The sequence below is a fragment of the Sinohyriopsis cumingii genome, chromosome 12, assembly GCF_028554795.1.
Source record: "Sinohyriopsis cumingii isolate HCF-2022 chromosome 12, ASM2855479v2, whole genome shotgun sequence".
NCBI classification, from domain to species: Eukaryota; Metazoa; Mollusca; class Bivalvia; order Unionida; family Unionidae; genus Sinohyriopsis; species Sinohyriopsis cumingii.
The window spans coordinates 82,063,934-82,083,800 of record NC_142972.1 but is presented as its reverse complement, the minus strand read 5'-3'; the positions used below and the strand labels follow the sequence as shown (position 1 = coordinate 82,083,800).

Genomic DNA, 19,867 nt, shown 5'->3' with positions numbered 1-19,867 from the left:
GCGGCTGAAAAATCTATTTGAACACCCCTTTTATTCTTCATCGCATCATTGAAATGTTTTATTTGACGCGCCGTCAACGATATCTTATGATTACCACCCGCCATCTGCGACGGCTTCAGCGTTATTGTGGTTCCGCATTGTTTAGCCGACTTTGATCGTAATTTCTTGACTTGACCATCAGTCAACTCTACACTGACGACACTATACGACATTTTATTGTAAACGCGTTTTGTGCTTTCAATTACATGTTTTCCACTGGCGCATCAACGATTCTCATTCGTCCACCAACACCTTCTAGCAGCATTGATTTATCGCTGAGAATGACAGCAACCGCTCTATAATTAACACCACCCGGGGGGGCTATACGAGCTCGGAAGTGTATATCAACGACGGATTGTCTCGTTAAATCAAGATGTTCCAATGAAAAATAATAAATCGGATACAGCTTTTTAAAATCAAGTTGTGATATTTGCAAACCAGTGTCGACGTTTTGATCACGACCCATATATGACAGCAATCGATGGTACACACGTGCGACATGGTTGTCGCCGTAATTAAGCTGTATATCCTCGGATGGTTCCTGTTGTCCGTTTATTCTCAGCGAAACATCCCTGACTCCTAATTGATCAAATATCATATGGCTGTGTTCTTGACTGCCCAATCGGTTCCTATTCTGTAGCGCTATGAATATATGACGCGGGGCTGAAACACCCTGTTTTGATGCCAGGTGCCATGTAAACGTATCGGCGACGTTATCTTCTTTAGCATCAGTTGTTACCGCTAGCCAACTCAACAACGATTTCCCTCCCTGTTCCATAAATGATAACAATCGTGCTTCCGTGGTAACTGATGGAGTCAGCACCGGCATCCACAATGTCATTTTAGTTAAAACGACTTTACCGGCAGCGACGCCAGCAGCATGCCATATTGCATTGTTATCATCGCCCCTTCGCGTCAGCGCGATTGTGTGCTTGGCCCCATAGATAACCCTCCTGACATTTCTGCAGAATCCAAATATGTGATGGAGTGGAATCGCGCATGAAAACTGCCGGCGTGGTCTTTTTAGCATCGACATTCGTGCTGCGAATCCCATATTGTAATTATCGTTAAGACTTTTTATAACAGTGAAATCAGCGCCTGGTTTTGCTCTGCGATCTGGATTGGTTGCTTCAACCTGGTCAACTGCGGTATCTTTTTCCACTAGCACGTTAACGTACTGAAAATGATCAGCGTTATCGGCGGAGTCCTTCGCAAACATCATAGATGGGCCCGCCGATCTCGTATAATCGTCCGAGTATCTCGCTAACCCAATTATCGTCGTTGCAACATCAACCTCGCGTTCTATTGACTCAATTTCTCGCCCGTCAATAAGATATCTGGCGCTCTCAAATAACGCCATGATACCGTTGTTGACGAAACCAACTCGAACATGATCGTTATCTGCGTATGGTGCATTATCGGCAGCATTTGTCACGAGTTCTCCCTCAATTTCGATAAACGCTTCACATGGCAGAAAGTATCTACTGGTATCTTGGACTTGAAGTTCAATTCGCGATCGTAGGTCAGGTTGCGCTGCATAATAAGAATAATATTGATAATCGCGGACAGAATCATCCCTGCGCACTGGGGCATCCATATCAAACGCGGGATCAGCGGTTCGCGCAAACATTTTATTATTTATCATGTTGATGTTTTCAATTGCGATTTTCTTTGAATTCTGTTTAAGACCACTCCCCCGCTATTGCGTTCATGGGCGCGTTGGTGGATGACTGAGCCGCCAACGACTCTAGTTTTTCTTCCACGGCGTTATTTATTACTTTACTGACATTTGCAGGCATCACTGTCGTTGATGGCATCACCGGTGGTTTCTGTTTTTTTCTTGAAAATCTCTTGGATTTCACCAACGACATTAGTTTGTCCCGCGCGGCTGAAAGCGCCTTTCCGGCAACATCTCCAATGGCACTAATACCCTTATCACGAATAACATCAATGGCCTTCATTCCTAATTGTTTGGCTAACGGCGCTACTTTTGGAGCCATTCTTGTAAATAACCCCGCAATGGTGCTACCGAGACCATCTCCATAGTACGCACGGTAAACAGGCAATCGCGAGTTTACCACGTAGACGAGTACTGGTTTATCGTGATTGTAGTGTATGATCATCCTTATTAAAAACACCAGTTTTCCAATTAATCATCCACGAGTTCGTCTATGAGCGTTCGATATGTATTAATGTCTATGATACCGCCTGCAAATAACCGCTTGCAAATATCAGCAGCCTCATTGATTATTTCCGGAGAGTTATTTCCGGCTCGTTTTCCTCCAATTAGTACCTCTAGCCGTGATATATCACTGAGAACACTACCAGGGCAGGTAGCACTAGCGTTTTCAACTAGACCACTACCACTTGGATATCCCTTTCCGCTTGTTTTTTTAGAACCAGCTTTTTTTTTACGTTTTTCTTGGACTTCTTCTTTTTGCTGTTGTAGTATTTCTTGTTGTTGTCGTATATCATAATCATCAATTCCTTTTTTAAATTCTTTATATCCCAATTCTTTTGTATCCAAGCGATCAATCTCTTTATTCGTTTTATACAACCAATTAACCCAGTCATCTCGTTTTATATTACTGTTTTTATACTCGTCTTTTAAAAAGTTTTTTCTTGAATGATAGCTTTGAGCGGCAAAATTACCAAAAACCCTATACTCGTCGGATTTCAGTAATTGAGGTCGTTTTATTTGTGCTATAGCCTCTTCAGTGAGTTTATCTATAAAGGGGACTCCTTTTTGAGTGGAAATTTTTTGAAGTTCACCAACATCACCCTGTTCAGAATCATCAATATCAGCTAATCGTTCATACTCTCGTTGGGTTTTTATATCACTGGAAAGTTGTTTTATCCGTTGCTGTGTTTGTTCTGTCTCTGCTGCTATCTTTTCAAGTACAGGAAGAAGAGGCGCCTCTTTCCGTTCGCCCTCCTTAGGAATATCCCCGTATATTGCTCGTTCTGTTGCAGCTGTAACATCCTTAGTCGCTTTAGTTACCGGGGCAAATAACTGTTCGCTTCCAACAGTAAAATCGGTTTGCATTTGTTGTCGCGTTTGAAGTTTCTCTCTCACTCTGTCTCGTAACGGTATAAACTTTTTAAGCGCTGCTAGCCGCTCTCTGGCTAGCCGAGTAGTAAGTGATTCACCTACCATTATTGTAAATTGATCCGCAATTTTCTAATTTTCCGCCGAGTGTACCATCGGGGGCTCCACGGAGTTTTCGTCTATAATCCTTCTAATGTTTTTGATCTTACTAGAAATCTCCCGGCGTCGTTCATAAACACGTCCGAGTTTTTTTCGTATTATTTCAACGGCAGTAAATAGTCCAATGAATGCATTTGCGTCATTGTGGTACAGGTTCTCATTAATCGTATGTTGTAATCGTTTTATAAAAAAATACTCGCGGGCCAGGGTAAAACGCCCCCGTTTCGACTGTTCGTTAATAATCTCATAATCGGATAATATTTTTTCACTGTCGAGACCATCAGATAATTCAATTCCTTGATTTTTTAATTTTGAAATCTCGGCTAATATATTATTGATGTCTTCGATATTCATTATTCTTATAAAACATCTTGTTTTTAAATAAAAAAAAATGAAAACCCCGTGTATCAATTCCGAGGTGTTCATACTTTGTTTTCTTCCGGAACAGACAATAACGTTTCACACTGTCATGGTGGCCTTGTCAGCGCCATAGGCGCTGGTGACCTTGTCACTCGCTAATTTCTGTTATATATGAAAATCGAATTCTATGCCCGGTCTTTTTTGAGATCGCTGTTTGATATACTCGTTCTGCAACAAATTGTATTGAGGCTCTACAAATATCGAAATATTTTCCTGCCTCATTCATCGACTGAAATATTTTTTCCTCGTGAGTTGTTGTATCAAATGATTTTACGCTTTTTGCTTTTTTTGAGCATTTACCAGTTTGGCCTTTTTTACTATTTTCACTCTGAGAGATAGCTTGCAAGTTTGTAAGAGAATTATCAGTCTTATTATTATTAATATGATCAATAACAAGCCCATTCTCGATTAATCCGTGAAAACATTCATAGATGATTCTGTGACAGAGATATTTCTTCTTTCCGGCACCAAACATTAAATACCCGTGATTATTTACGGTACCAACCGGCTTCTTCAGTTTGCGGTTTCTAACAATGCCGTCGCGAGACGCCTCGTAACTGACGAACACAGGATGCGGCTGAAATTCTTGGTCCATTTGTATAATAATACTATTTGTCTAATTTATTATTTGGTTTAATTATGAATCTTTCAACGTAGTCTTGGGGGGTTTTGATGACGAAGTCGGCGGTGGGGTCAATGACGGCGTTTTTAATTCGCTTGTCATAATAGCGTTTTAGTTCCCTGTATCGCTTTCCGCCACAATTAATACACAACTGCGATTTTCCTCTTACACCGACGTGACAAACCAAGCACGGGAGGGGGCCAAGAGAACCATTACGAACGCTTTGTAAATGATACCCGCAGAATTCACCTCTGCATGATTTATTACACGGGGTTGTCGACCCAATCATCAACCATTTGCAGTGATTCATTATACTATATTCTTTCATTTAAATACTTGTTTTAATTATATGGATGAGTTCGAGAGATTAGCAGCAATTAAGCCCCGGAAAAATATTAAATTCAATCTCGATAGAGTCCTCAAGGACACACCAAAAGCGTTAATAAACGATAAAACCCTGTTGAGTAAAATACGCGATTGTATTAATGAATTCAAGCGTGATGGCGCATCTCACAGTTGGTCAACATTTCGAATTGATGGCATTGTTGATGCTACCATGAACGACAACCGCGCAGCAACGATAATATCACAACTTGACGGTAAAAGATATTTCTTCAGAGTAAAATTCATTGTCCGGGTGAAATCAGGCGATTGGATCATACGTGATAAATTTGAACCGGTTCTCAGCGACAAGAAAACAGTCACTGTCAGCCGCGACTCCAAGCCGGGGTTGTTAACCGGAATTGACAAACCATACTATGAACGAGCGTATCCTGAAACAGCAGTTGTTTATGGAATATACCCGTTAAATAAGAAACCTGATATCGGAAAACTGAAACCGATGAAACAGTCAACTGGGATAAATTGTGTAGCAGAACGAATAATAGAGCATTTTACAAATGCATGTCGAGGAAACAAATTGACTGATTTACGACGTAGCAAAATCAACCAGTGGGAACTAACCGTAAAAGAGCGTGGAGCAACCATCAGCGACATAGCGAGATTAGAAACATCGCTGAGATTTCCAATAACCGTTACAACGATAACCGGTGAAGTATTATACGAATCGAAGTATAAATCGAAGGGAGCCCCAATCAAAATTATTGATCATAACGAACACGCATGGACGCCCGTGATCACAATATTTCCACGGGATAGAACAGTAAAGTATATACCCGAAGAATTCCTGGGAGAACAATTCTCCAAGGACGGTTTTCTCGCGGAGAGGAAACTATTTGATGCTATTGCCTACTTGTGTAAAAACGACCCTGTATCAATGTGGTTACTTCGCAGCGCTGAAAACGATGCGGATACCTTTGATCAGTTTGTAAGACCAAACGGCGAATTATATCGTACTGAAGCATTTCACAACAGGATGAAAAAAACCGCCATGGAATTTGAAGAGCATGATGAACAACTGCTAACAAATTGTTTTACGATTCCATCGGTTGTAGCTCATGTTGCAGCAAGGAAAAATGCGTGGAGACCAACGCGCAAGGAATTTTTACCAGATGTACAATCCAGTTGTTTGGAATACTATCACGGTGGACTATGGAACACTGAATACAACCGCGACGCTATGATCTCGGTTGATATGGTTGCCTGTTATCCAGCGAGTTTTCTCGGGTATGGATCCGCCGCTGAGTACTTTAGACGATTTGGACACCCCAGTCATGAAATGACTCGTGTTGCTATTAATGGACCACTGCCTGATTTTGATTTAACCGGATTCGCTCGCATAGTATCATTTGAATTCGCGGCAGGACTCCATCGCTGTTGCTATATTTGGATCGGTAGACACATGGCTGAAAAGAGATGGCTGCCAATAGCGCTGCTACGGTATATGATTGATTGTAGCATGCTAGTTTCGTTGATTGTCAGTGACGCGATTATATCATACCGGGCACAGACTGAAGTCTGGTTACCAGAACCGGAGCGTCTAGATAGCATAATTGACGAGTCCAGAAAAAACATTGATGCCGACGAGGAATATATCATCGAATGGTCCAGGAGGATATTTAACCAACGAAACCGCGAGGCAAAAGATCTCGGTAGAAGAATAATTGGTAAGTTCACACAAGGTGGAAAAAACCACGACTACAAACGATATTGCTCACGGCTGATTATAGATGACGCAGAATATGATTTCGTAATCAAGGACACAGTGGCAAAAAATAGATACGTGAACTGCAAAACAGCTTTCTTGTCCAATGGAACGAGGTTGGGTACAGTTGTTACCTACAGCGATGGAGACAGCCCGGCGTATCCACATTTGAGGGCGTCTATGCTGGGATATGCCGCTATCAATTTATTCTCGATGATAAATAGATTTCCCGATACCGCGGTTAGAGTAGCCGTTGATTCGTTTTATGTTGACGTAGCGTATAAGGGAAACGTAGCCGAGTTTACTAGTCCGGACGAGAGTTGGGGTACATGGAGAATTAAAAATGAAATACGACGCGATTATTCCCCGTCAGCAGATGTCACCGTTGAGAACAACTACTTACGCGGTGATAAATTGTCAGAATGGTCTAATGCACCATCGTGTTCTGATCCAATTTGTAGACACAAGACGGTTTATTTAAGCGGCTGTGGCGGGTCAGGAAAGACGACTCGGGCAATTGAATTATTTCGAACGCGGGCAAGTATAATCGTGCTTACACCGACTCATAGACTAGCGCGAGAGATAAAACAACGAAATGTTGACGCCGTTACTTATCACAGCTTCTTTCGATACAGCGGCGGTGAGTGGACTCCTGATCGAATGGGTGAAAAATTTATTCCCGACATTATCATCTGGGATGAGATATGTACTGTTTCGTTAGATACTTTACAAATGTTTCTTGAGTGGTTGCTGCGCGCGAATACAGCGGTAATCATGTGTGGGGACCATGGCCAACCACCACCATTTGTCGGCGAGGGTCCACATGATTGGTTAAGGGGTTTTGTGGACTATTATGAAGAAACCGATACTGATTACCGAGCACTTGATGAACAACTGCGCGAGGTTAAGAAATTAATCAGATTACAGCCGGATAGAATTCAATGTGAAATAATTCGCGAGGTGATTCCGGAAACGCCGTTAAATGAATTCTGGGAAACATGGAGACCAAACGATTTGATTGTAGCGAGTAGAAAGATAGTCAGAGACACACTTCAGCGGAAGTTGTTTACGTTGCATAAGGAAAAGTTTCCAACGCGTCCAGTGCCGTTATGTTATAGACCCGCGGACACACGGCGGCAGAACATTGAAGTTGAAATCCCGGCCCCGACAGCGTCAGGGACAAAAAAACAAATTCTCGTGCTGAATGATATCGTGCTCGTTGATATCAGCGTCGTCGAGGACGCGCTACGTGCTGATAAATCCCCGTGGACGCTAGGATACGCAACAACAATACATTCCTCGCAGGGACTAACCATCACGGACACAATTGTTTGGATAGTTGATAATCGCATCGAATGGTCGAATCTAGTCTATCTTGCAGTGTCCAGAGTACGAAGGATAAATCAGCTTCGAAGAATTGTTATTGACGAAGCCACCGACGAAGCCGGCGACAAAGTCACCATCGATGCAAGCGTCATTGATAGAAAACTCTCGGGTTACCGCCAACAGGATAAAAAAAAACAGCGGCGTTTTGATATTGATGCCGAACTAATAATCTCGCTACGACAACAACAGAATAATCACTGCGCGAGTTGCAATTGTATAATGAGTTGGCGTTATTCGGATAAAAACACTCGCCAATTTACCGTGGATAGGATCGATAACAGTCTCGGTCATGTCAAAAACAATGTGAGGTTGACCTGTCTTGAGTGTAATAGACGCAACGGCGCTAGTTAAGACCACGCGGGGGTAATTGAGTATCGTTAGGTATCACTTGTAGTTGCTCGCGTGTAAATCCGCGCTGAGGAGCAGTTGAATCCAGTCTATAGATCGGTGGTCTACCAGTTGATCGTGTTATCGTTGATATGTTATGTGTGGTAACACTCCAAATAGGATCGGTAGCCCTTTTTTTACCGCCTTCAAGCTCTCCTGGTTCATATAGATATCTAACAGTGACATCGCCAAGAATCGGCTTAGAAACGCTATTTATTTTTAATTTTCCGGGTATATACTCGTATTTAATCGCGTCGCTGGGCTTCATGTTGATTACTCGGGTAATCTCGTTATTTAACGCTGCAATTACACCTGGCAACCTTTTAACCCATTCACGAGATCGTTTTTCTTGGATGAATTCCTTCGCGTATTGATATCCAAATAACCGTTCAGCGAGAGTCCGATTGAATCGTTCAACAATTGCCTGATCACGATGTAGCGCAGTATGACCTCGTCGTATCGCGACGCTATGATGTTTCAGCGTTGATAAAACAGCGCCGCGAAATTCACTACCAGGATCAACTTGTAATAGATTTGGCCAGCGCAGAGGACCTCTTCGATAAATCCGCTCAAACGCATCGGCTACTTCAGTTGCTGACTTTGTTTTCAACGGTTCCGCTTGTTTGTATCGACTCGCAACATCAACTACGGTTAGCGCGTATTTGTAACCGTTGTCATGCGGCAGAAATAGTATATCAGCCTGATGAACTTCATTAGGTACGCTGACATCAAAGCGCGAGAAGTTGATTTGTTTAGGCGGTGGTAGATAGATTTGCCATATAGCCTGTTTGGATAACCAATTAGCCGCAGTGGTCTTTGTTACCTTTGCAGCGCTTGCAAGCTTACCAATTGCGGCCTTCCCCTTCCAGTATCCTCTCGGAGAATAATAGATGGAATCCATCGTTTTTCTTGGATGATTGTTATTAATTACCAGCGCCAATCATTAATTTACCTTTCATAGCCGATTTTACCAACCATGAGGCCAATTTTTCTTTGACGGATTTATCAGGAATAGCATTTAGCGCGTGAATTAATTTTACATCCGCGATATGACGCTGTTGCAGATCGCTACTTTTGTAAGCAACATCATGAGCATGACACGCCTTATCGATAGCGTTTATTGGATACTCACCGGGTTTGGGCTGATTTTGATCATCGAGTCTAATATCTAATCGTGTTCCGGGGCCACAGTAGTTATATCCTGGGAGGTGTTTTTCTCCTGGATACTTTGCCCACGGTGTTCCGGGGAGTTTTGCCAATTTGGCTGCGATGTCACCTCCTCGCTTTTTTTTAAAACATCTCCGGGTCTAATAGAAATAAATCTAAATTTCTTTGTACCGCATTGTACACACTTACCAGTAAGCGCCGATCTGTTATTTCTTGTCGTAACGGTTGTCATATCATTTGTGCCAGTACGCACTCTACACTTCACACAATATAGATCCATAATTTATGTATAGAGATATGAATATAATTGATTTTTCGGCGACTAAAACAAGAGAACCAGTTAAGCATGTTGCAGCGTTACCAAACTCGATCCGGATGATTATCATCGGACCATCTGGATCCGGCAAGACGCAATTGTTACTCAATTTAATAATGAGATGGATGAAGTGGGATAAGTTGTATTTGGTTGCTCCTAGCGTAGATGATCAACGATGCTACGAGGTGTTGAAAGATTTCAACGAGAATGCATCAGCGATCGCTAAAAAGAATGTTATTGAGTTTATTACGGATATCAATGATGCACCGGGTATTGATGATATTGATGGCGACGTTAACAATCTAGTCGTGTACGATGATGTTATGTTAGACAATCAAAAGAACCCAGCTAGGATATTTTCCAGAGGCAGGCATAAAAACACTGACGTGATATATGTCACTCAACGATACACTCAGATTCCAAAAGTAATCAGAGATAACTGCAATATTCTTGCTGTATTCAACGGCGTTGATACACACACGCTACGAAATATTTGGCAGACATGGTGCGGCGGTGACATGGACTTTAATGTTTTTCGAAACTTTTTTAGTCATGCTCAGTCGACCCCACATGGATTCATAACGATAAATTTACATGATCCTCGGACACGATATCGTATCGGACTTGACCAAATATTCGGTTAGTTGTAAATAATTTTCATTGTAAATAACTACTTAGCAGCAGAGGGGGCGATGACATCGACGCGGTCGTCGATGTGCTTACCGGACGCTGACGACGCTGGGGATCGGCGCGCAGAAGGTGTTAATTAAACCAAATGACGTTTGGACGATCCCCCAACGACGACGTCGTTTTTTTTTTACCAGGCGCTGACGACACTAGATCGTTGAGTGCAGAAAGTAATAATTAAGCCAAATAACGATTGGACAAAATGTCCGATTCGCCCCCTCTGCTGCTACACTCGTTTTTGAATGACGATCATTCCACATATAGTTCGAAACTGCAAATCATTTTATTGTGTTCTGTAGGTAATTGATGCTACAATATAGCCATGCCTCGTTTTCAAATTACTTTAATTCAAAGCACTGTGTAGACCATAATTGTATCTCTTTCTGGGTTTTGTTGCAAAATGATTTAAAAACTGACGATGTTTGGAGTAATTTAGGTTGCTCCCCTTTCTGTCAACGACTTATCTCCCTTCCTTTCAAGTATTTACCTCTTCATAATAAATTTGTTTTTAACAGCACATATGAACTCTGCATTCATTAAGCTGTTGATATTTATGATATAGGAACAAACTACATATTTAACTTTATTTTACATGAATACGCAATTTATTACAATTTACTGGCACCGATATCTTTAAATCCATTTTAAGTTGAGAAAAATGGTCTTTTATCGATATACTGAGCAGCCTACAATTATTACTGCTGGGAGGCAATCAATATCCAGAATGGCGGCAAAATATTCGGTACACAAATAAGGGAAATTATACTAAAAATACTAATCCAAATTTATTGACATCATTAGATTTAAATCATGGCTTTTCAATTCTTTCGCTTTAAAAATAGTATATGTTGAATAAATTGTATTATGTATTACTATTGGTTATTTAACAAACAGTATTCCTTGATTTTGAATAGGTTCCATAGTTCCTGGTTTGGGTCACACAATAAAGGGGTTTTTGATACAAGCAAGGACAGACAATGGCAACGGAGCATTAACAGGAGAGTTCAGACCAACTGCGAACGAATCAAAGACTGTTTGTGGTGAAGTGAGTGTCGCTTCCTAATATGTTTACATTTGACCTCTATACATTTTTGATGACGATGGTGATGATGATGATGATAATGATGATAATGATGATGATTTCAACAGTTTTATCGATACTGCATTGCTTGCAATGTCCGTCCGTGTCTCCGTGCGTCTTTTTGTCATTACATCGACTGAAAGAGAATGATCATATTTGATTTTTATGTTTTAGGAGAATGAATATATGACAGAAAGCTTTCAGATCATAAGTGTAGCCTGAAGGGAGGAGGTGGGGGAGGGGATATTCTAAGAAGTGTGTACACAGTAACATTTTCATAGATAATTTTGGACTCCTCCTTAAAGCTGTAACTATGTTTACACGTTGGACAGAGTACAATCAAGAGTACTGTCAAATTTTGTTTGATGTTTCACGATGATATATAGATCCTGAATACAGCTCCAGGGATGAAATGGTGGATGGTAAATGTACTTATTCAACGTACTCTTATTTACTGATATGCTTCTTTGTTTATTTACTTGCGATGCTGGTATTGACTACATGCTGTTAGTACTGATGCTCTTGATGGAAACTTATTATTATTTATGTACATATGGCAAACCCCAAACTCTCACAGAAACACAAGCATACACACATACACTGCAGTGTAGACATATAGGATATTTTAACCAATGTATTTCTAAGACGTTTGCTTCAGTCCAAGAATAATAAGTACTGACCGAAATGCCGAGGTACTGAATGAAATAAAATCCTTAAATATTAGAATGCAAATTATGCTATTCCAAATCTATTCAGGACTTGAATAATATTTGAAATAATGATCAAAAAATATAGTAAGTTTAGTTCTTAGTTATAGTTGAAACCAGATGGGTCTTACATTATTGAAAACTTATATGTGACATAAATCCTTTACAAAGAATGCTTACGACTGTAAGCTTTTTTCTTTAGTTTCACATGAAATAGTCGAGAATGATATATCTTGATTATGTTCAAATTCTTTTTTTTTTCTATTTGCTTGCGCCAATATTTGCCTTTTAACAAGTAAATTTCAAGAGTTTGTCTATGCAGTTCTCTGGTTTCCAGAAATGTGTCGAACACATTCAGTAAACCCGTTTCACACGCAGTAATTCGGTAGGTTGAAATGGACTTCATATATAACGTTCTGGCACCAATATCTCGTTTCAGAATGCCAAGCAAAGTCTCACTCATACAAACAATCATACCAAAACAATAGTAAATTTTACATGGCTGGCACCAACCGGGAAGTCAAAAGGAGATTTATTGTTTCGGTTGGTATTTTGTAATTTGATACTCTATCTGGAACAGCTTTTGCGAGTTCTATTCTGTCATTTTTACAATTGTTTTCTATTTCTAAATTCCAGTTTCAATATATATATATTAGAGCAAATTTATAGATTTATGAAATATTGAAAAAATATGATTTAAAATATGGTGCAATTTAAGGCATTCCTTCACACAGTTGTTTTCGTTTTTTGGTCACATAGACATAAGCTCATCTTTCTTATTAAAACACAATCCCCGTTTGTGTCGAAACATTATTGATGATTTTGTCATATATCCTACAATTAAATGGATACTCCAGTGATATTTGAATCTTCAGTATACATGATAAATTCTTTGGAGTGAAATGCATGAAAATTCATATTTTATTAAAATCATTGCGTTTAAGTCTTACTGTATTAGATTGTCAATAATAATCATTGCATTCATGTCTTACAGTATTAGACGGTCAAGAATAATCATTGCATTTAAGTCTTACTGTATTAAGCTGTCAAGAATAATCATTGCATTTAAGTCTTACAGTATTAGACGGTCAAGAATAATCATTGCATTTAAGTCTTACTGTATTAAGCTGTCAAGAATAATCATTGCATTTAAGTCTTACTGTATTAGACGGTCAAGAATAATCATTGCATTTAAGTCTTACTGTATTAGACTGTCAAGAATAATCATTGCATTTAAGTCTTACTGTAATTAGACTGTCAATAATAATCATTGCATTTAAGTCTTACTGTATTAGACTGTCAAGAATAATCATTGCATTTAAGTCTTACTGTAATTAGACTGTCAATAATAATCATTGCATTTAAGTCTTACTGTATTAAGCTGTCAAGAATAATCATTGCATTTAAGTCTTACTGTATTATACTGTCAAGAATAATCATTGCATTTAAGTCTTACTGTATTAGACTGTCAATAATAATCAGATATGCCATGACGTAGAAACTAATACAAATGAGATGAATGTACTGAATAGTTATGACAACTTCTTAAGGCATGACAATTCACCAGGTAATTCTTGAATGTAATATTGGCACCGAATATATTTCAATAATAGGGTTACTATCGTCGAAGTTTATACACCAGGCGTCGTCAGTATTTACTGGTTGAATGCGACAACACAGCTGGTGAAAGACTGTACAAATCTTAATCACACAGAATTGCATGCTGCACCAGAACCATGTGATATATTGCCTACACAAGCGCCGGTAAGATATTTGTAGCCGATGCAGATACACTAAAATGAATGGTGATTGTTATTTCATTATGTAGCTCTAAAATAAGGAAGCAAGGATTTGGATATGCACTGGCGATACAGAAACGTGTATAGAACTAATCAAGACTTTTCTAGAGGCGTGAAGTTTGGGTCTAAACTTATGGGCTAATGTCAAAATAAAAGTGCAGCATCTTAAAGTTTGGTAATGGGTCACTGTTGCACCACTTAGTTTTCTCTTATGAACGACTGGCTTCAACATATGCCTCCAACGTTGTTAACACTTGTAGCTAATACGAAATACACTAACCCGTCATTCATGGTAACTACCTTGCATTTCTAGTTTATAGCTAAACATCACATAAGTATTTCACAATTTGCCACTATTTGAAAGCGTTACGAACACAGTTCAATGCACATTATTTGTTTAATGAATCGCAGTAGCTAAGTTGTTAATGCATCGGACTCGTAATCCATATGTTGCGGATTCAGTACCAACTCCGGTCAGACTGGACTGGCTTTCTCCGCGTGTCAAATAAAGTGTTGAAATGTGCCACTACTATCTAATCAGTTGATTTTCCGACACATTATTCAAATGTGTGGCCTGGAAAGAAAGAAAATAAAAGAAGAAAAACATGTGGAATGTTGCTTATCCTTGATACCTGTTATATTTTGTCCATTTCATACTTCTTTATTATGCTGATGTTCAGAAATACTTAATTCTGTTTTATGTCTAAAATTTGATGAACATTAATAACAAAAAAGGCGGTTGTGTACTATTGATCCAATTTATTGAATATATAATTAACTTTATCGTAATTAAATTTTTAAAAAATACCATTAGCAGTACTTTGTTATATGATAAGACAATAATAAATATTCGTGCTCATGAACTGGTCTATTATCTCAATCTATCGAAAGTTACAAACTAAATATACATGATTTTTGATGATATTGACTTGAAGTGTTATGGCTATGTCCGCTTGTACTGGCTACACAAATCCTCCACAGAAAATGTTACATAAAATGCAACTTTATCCTTTTATTCTCTCAGCCGAATGTACCATTTGATCCTGAGTGTGGTCGGACAAAAGGTTGCTCCCCTGATTGCCGAAACGACATCTGTACATATTTGGTTACCTGGACCGACAAGAACGACACAGTAGAATTTGAACTTAGTTCTGCCATTTCTGTTGGGACAGACGACAAGTATATGGCCATCGGTTTCTCCTATGATCAGTCTATGGTAAAATATTCTAATCCTTTATATCATACGATCGTTTTTCAGTATTCATGAAAATTAATACAAGTAATTAGGAAGTAGAGTAATTTCAGTTTCTTTCATAAACGTAGAATATGCAATGTAGACATCTGTATCTCTTAACACATTTTAAATATATATGTTTTTAAAGCTTTCGATTTTAATAAAATAAATATAAAGTATTTCCTGACGTGACTTAAATCCAACGGTACTGTAGCCAAGTACTTTAGGGGATATTTTAGAGGTCGAGATTAAGGTACAAATATATTATAGATTTCGAATGAGAAAATGTTGAGTTGACTTTCATTGTAAGAAATAGTTGTTGTTGTTGTTGTGGGGTTTAACGCCATTTTTCAGCACGATAGGCTATACATGGCGGCCAGTATTAATGGTGGAGGAAGAACCCGGAAAACCCCGGAAAGAACCACCGACCCACGAGAAGCTACTGGCAAGCTTTCTCACATGCCCACATTGGCTGAATCTTAGACTCGAACCGCCGCAGACAGAGGTGAGATGGCAGTGATCCGTAACGAAGAGCGCTTTAGACCACTCGGCCACTCGGGGCCCCGTAAGAAATAGTACATAATGCTTGCACCAGAAAATTGATAGTTTCAAACATTATATGTGAATAATATTTTGCAAAGGAACAGCTGCGGACTTTTCTATGTCATTTACAGTGTCCATCTTTCATTAAACTCGCTTAACTCTTCCTCTAAGATCCGTATCTGAGTACTGCGTAGTTCAAATGCTGTCAAAGATTGTGTTATGTAAAAATAACCAAATTGTACATCGCATTCGATTTACTAGTTTAAATATAAAACTTATTCTGGATTGTATTAATTCACGTGCACATACAAATATAAGTTACTGAAAATAAATGTTGTCCATTTAAAATATATGATAATACATAAAGTAGTTCATACTACATAAAAGATGATTCATCTGCAAAATGCTAATGTTAATGGATTTCTATTTCTTAAATAAATCTCGTTTTGCTCAAAACAGTTTGCCCACTAACTTTGGCTTTATTTTTTGATGCAGCCCGACACCAGTGTGGCAGAATGTGTGACGATCAATAGAACGTTCATGGCTAGGTCTTCATTCAATACCGAGGACTATACCAACGAACTCCTTAAAAATGTAATAAGTTATGCCACTCTCTTTCTTCACTCTATGTAAACTTTTGTGAAAAAGAGTTTTTAGTTTTCCTTGCATACACGATTAAAGGGTACAAAGTTGTATATGTACATGTTTTATATATTATGTACCATTTTTTGCAAAATTTTTGGGATCATAAACGTTATAAACTGGAGCGCACTATTTGTGTATAATGCGATTAAAGAACATGCAATTACATTTACAATTATATTTTATTTATTTGTTATGGTGGAGTACAAGCAAGCAAAAAGCTTGTGAATACAAGATATTTACAATAAGATTTATTGCTTTATATAATTGTATTTGGTCACATACAATAAGCAAAATGTAGCATATTCAATGACATTCATTTATTTATTTTGGTGTAATAGTTTTACTGAATTACACACTTTTTATATTTGTGCATGATGGAAAGCATTTACAACTTCAACGAATTCGATGTAGCTTCACATCCCAATTTATAATTTTCGCTTTCGATAATAATGAAGATTCAAGATCTTGGCTCTGGCAGTCGGAAACAATCTGTTTCAAAAGTTTCAAATCACAATTTTCTTTCTATGTCAAAATCACTTCTCTTTTTCAGAAAACTTTGGGCATGACGTTACTTACTAGTCACGATACAGACGGAGTATTTTACTGTAAATTTCAGAGAATCAAACATATCTCAAATCAAACACAATATTACGACCTTAATTCCAACTGGACATTGCTCTTTGCAACAGGAAGAGTGGTACACGGTAAGTTTAAAGAAGAAAAAAGCGAGTTCTTTTCATGATTTATACAGGGGACCACAAATTAGTTTCAGTTTTATCAATTTAATTGTCCTGGAGGAGCATATAGATGTGATAAAGTCTTTCAGGAGTATCGTAGTGACATTGACTGCACAAGTACACGTACTAAACAAAATACCAGTACTACGGGTTGCAATATGTATAAAGAAACTAACGGACTAATAGGAATGGTATGAGTGTTTGCTTGATAATTTATATACCTACTTCTCGTGATCAAATGTCGTGACAGGTCACGATCTAAGACACAATCTCGTCTTTATTATATTATAAAGGATTGTCCATATATTTACCTTACTTTGTTCCATAATGCCTTCTTTGGGATAAGTCGCTTGTTAAATAAACTGTTTGGTAGCAAACGCCGTCTTATGCAAATGTCAACCTAAAATTGACTGAATTCTTTATGTTAGGTAATTATATATTAATTCCATATGCTACATGTAGCTTGCTTCACTATTAGTTTTGTTTTTCTTTTCTTGCAGGACTTAAAAAGAAACACAAGTTAAAAGAGATAAGTTACCAAGTGGTCGATTTTAAGACAGTGGATATAGTTGACTCAGTCAGTCACCACGACTTAACGACAACAACTAGTCATAATCTCTCCACTCCAATAACGACAGAGGTTGGCTATATATATATATATATATATATATATATATATATATATATATATATATATATATATATATATATGACATTACACATAAGAATCATTTGCAAACCGATAATATATGCAAGCTTATTATTCTTTGAGCTGATAATATTCTCTGACATATTCTTACACAAAATGTTAAAATGTGCAGTGACGCAATTAAATCTCAATTGCAGTATATCAGAGCTGTGATTATATATTGGAGAGAGAGAGAGAGAGGGAGAGACTTATAAATATACATAAGAACAGAACGTAAAGTGCTATCCCTTGTTTATATAGAAGAATGCTTGATAATAGTAGGCAGGATTAATATTCTAATACAAATACTACTATCATACAGGTTTGATAATTTTTAATTCGTACTCTACGAATCTATACTGATACTGATTCCTTTTGAAGTCGAACAACGCCAACGAAATTTATCATGTTTGTTTCATATATATATATATGAAACAAACATGACAAATTTCGTTGGCGTTGTTCGACTTAAAAAATAATCAGTATTTCTCGAAAGCGCATGGCCAGTTAAGTTTGAAGTGAATGTAATGTTCAGAATAGCTCCATGAATGTGTCGATTTAATCTAAAATTACTGTCGAATATTTATAGGCACCGCCTAACAATGTCACGTGGGATCCTGATTGTGGTGTAACCAAGGGCTGTTTTCCAGACTGTCGTATTTCAGGATGTAACCATCTGGTCAAGTGGCAGGATGCCGGAGACTCCGTCCATTTCGAAATTACATCCTCGATATCTGTTGGATCCAATGAGAGATGGATGGCGATTGGATTTTCGGACAACTTTAAAATGGTTTATAATCTTTAATACATGTTAAAAGCCATATTTGTTCCCAGATTTTATGTAATAATTTGCTTGTATTGACAAGATACTTTTGATTAAAAATACCTAGCAACCAAATGCTTTGTTTGTGGAGACGTTTAGAGATGCTTTTGTTCCAGAGTTATTATAGCAAAAGATTTGAAGAATTAAAGCAAATAAACATTTAGAAAGTATAACTTTAAGGCTAAAAGTGTGGTTTTCTTGTTCTTTTCTGATTGCATAATATTTCATCCAGCAAAGCAACAGAGACAAAATAGCCAGATAAACTTTCGCATGACAACCGATTGCATTCTTCATTGCACGTAGTTGTGTGTATATTGCAGTAAAATACAGAATCTCTTTCAATTGAATAATTATGTAAAATCCTTAAGAAAATGTAACATTGCTAAATCGGATTCTCACGTAGCTACGCGAGAGCTCCACATTGAATGGCGAGGATATCATAGAGCCACGTGAGCTTCTGGTTGAAGGAGACTAGCAAAGTGGAAGTCTATTCTTTTGCATGAGCATTCAATATTCAGTGTGAAATAAAACTACTGTAGAAAATGTAAGTATCGCGTATATTTGGTAGTTTGTCGAACTCCCCTTATAAACACACACACACACACACACACACACACACACACACACACACATGCTGTTTAGATTAAAAAGGATACAAAATTGAAGGTAGCAGGAAACCTTTCGTGACTTTATTTTAGATCTTTCATTCGTAATGATACTGCATCTAAATCTGAACGTGCTTCATTATTATGCATGTCTATACAACATAATTCTGGAAAAGGCGACTATTTTGCTATTTGTAACAGTATTTTGTTTATCTTTCTAGCCTGATACAAGTGTGTCCGAATGTGATTATTTTGGTGGAAATATTCAAGTTAAATCGTCATACAATGATGGATATGAAAATCATCTACTGTCAAATGTAAGTACAGCTATAGTATAAACCTCGATTTTGAAATATTTTGTTCATTTTTGAATTTGGATGAATAATCAATAAATATATAATACGTTGTCAATGTCGCCATGGTATTACAGTAGCAATTCATGACTGCAGAGGAAATCTGGAAGAATATTTTATGCGTTTATTATTAATTGGCTGGTTTAAATAAATTAAAATAATAGCCTAATACTTGCTTCAATAATGACACAGATTAAGATATAACGAGTTTAAATATTTCAGTAACTTGATTATAATTGGAGCAAATGACGTACGTTGGATAATTAGGCATTGTTTTATACGATGGGCACTTCAAGTGACATTATAGAGGCGTTAA

At 38.0% G+C, this 19,867-nt stretch overlaps 1 protein-coding gene across 6 annotated transcripts in view; it reads left to right on the top strand.

Moving 5' to 3' along the window:
- Positions 1-19,867, top strand: part of LOC149786831 (uncharacterized) — a 52,727-nt gene that overhangs the window by 20,815 nt on the left and 12,045 nt on the right. For all 6 annotated transcript variants that reach the window (XM_089977353.1, XM_089977350.1, XM_089977351.1 and 3 more), the window contains exons 3-11: positions 11,251-11,381; positions 12,564-12,667; positions 13,738-13,888; positions 14,948-15,139; positions 16,196-16,294; positions 16,896-17,049; positions 17,583-17,722; positions 18,360-18,560; positions 19,420-19,515. In XM_089977353.1, coding sequence (XP_089833479.1) covers positions 11,251-11,381; positions 12,564-12,667; positions 13,738-13,888; positions 14,948-15,139; positions 16,196-16,294; positions 16,896-17,049; positions 17,583-17,722; positions 18,360-18,560; positions 19,420-19,515 — 1,268 coding nt within the window. The remainder of the gene's footprint in view (positions 1-11,250; positions 11,382-12,563; positions 12,668-13,737; positions 13,889-14,947; positions 15,140-16,195; positions 16,295-16,895; positions 17,050-17,582; positions 17,723-18,359; positions 18,561-19,419; positions 19,516-19,867) is intronic.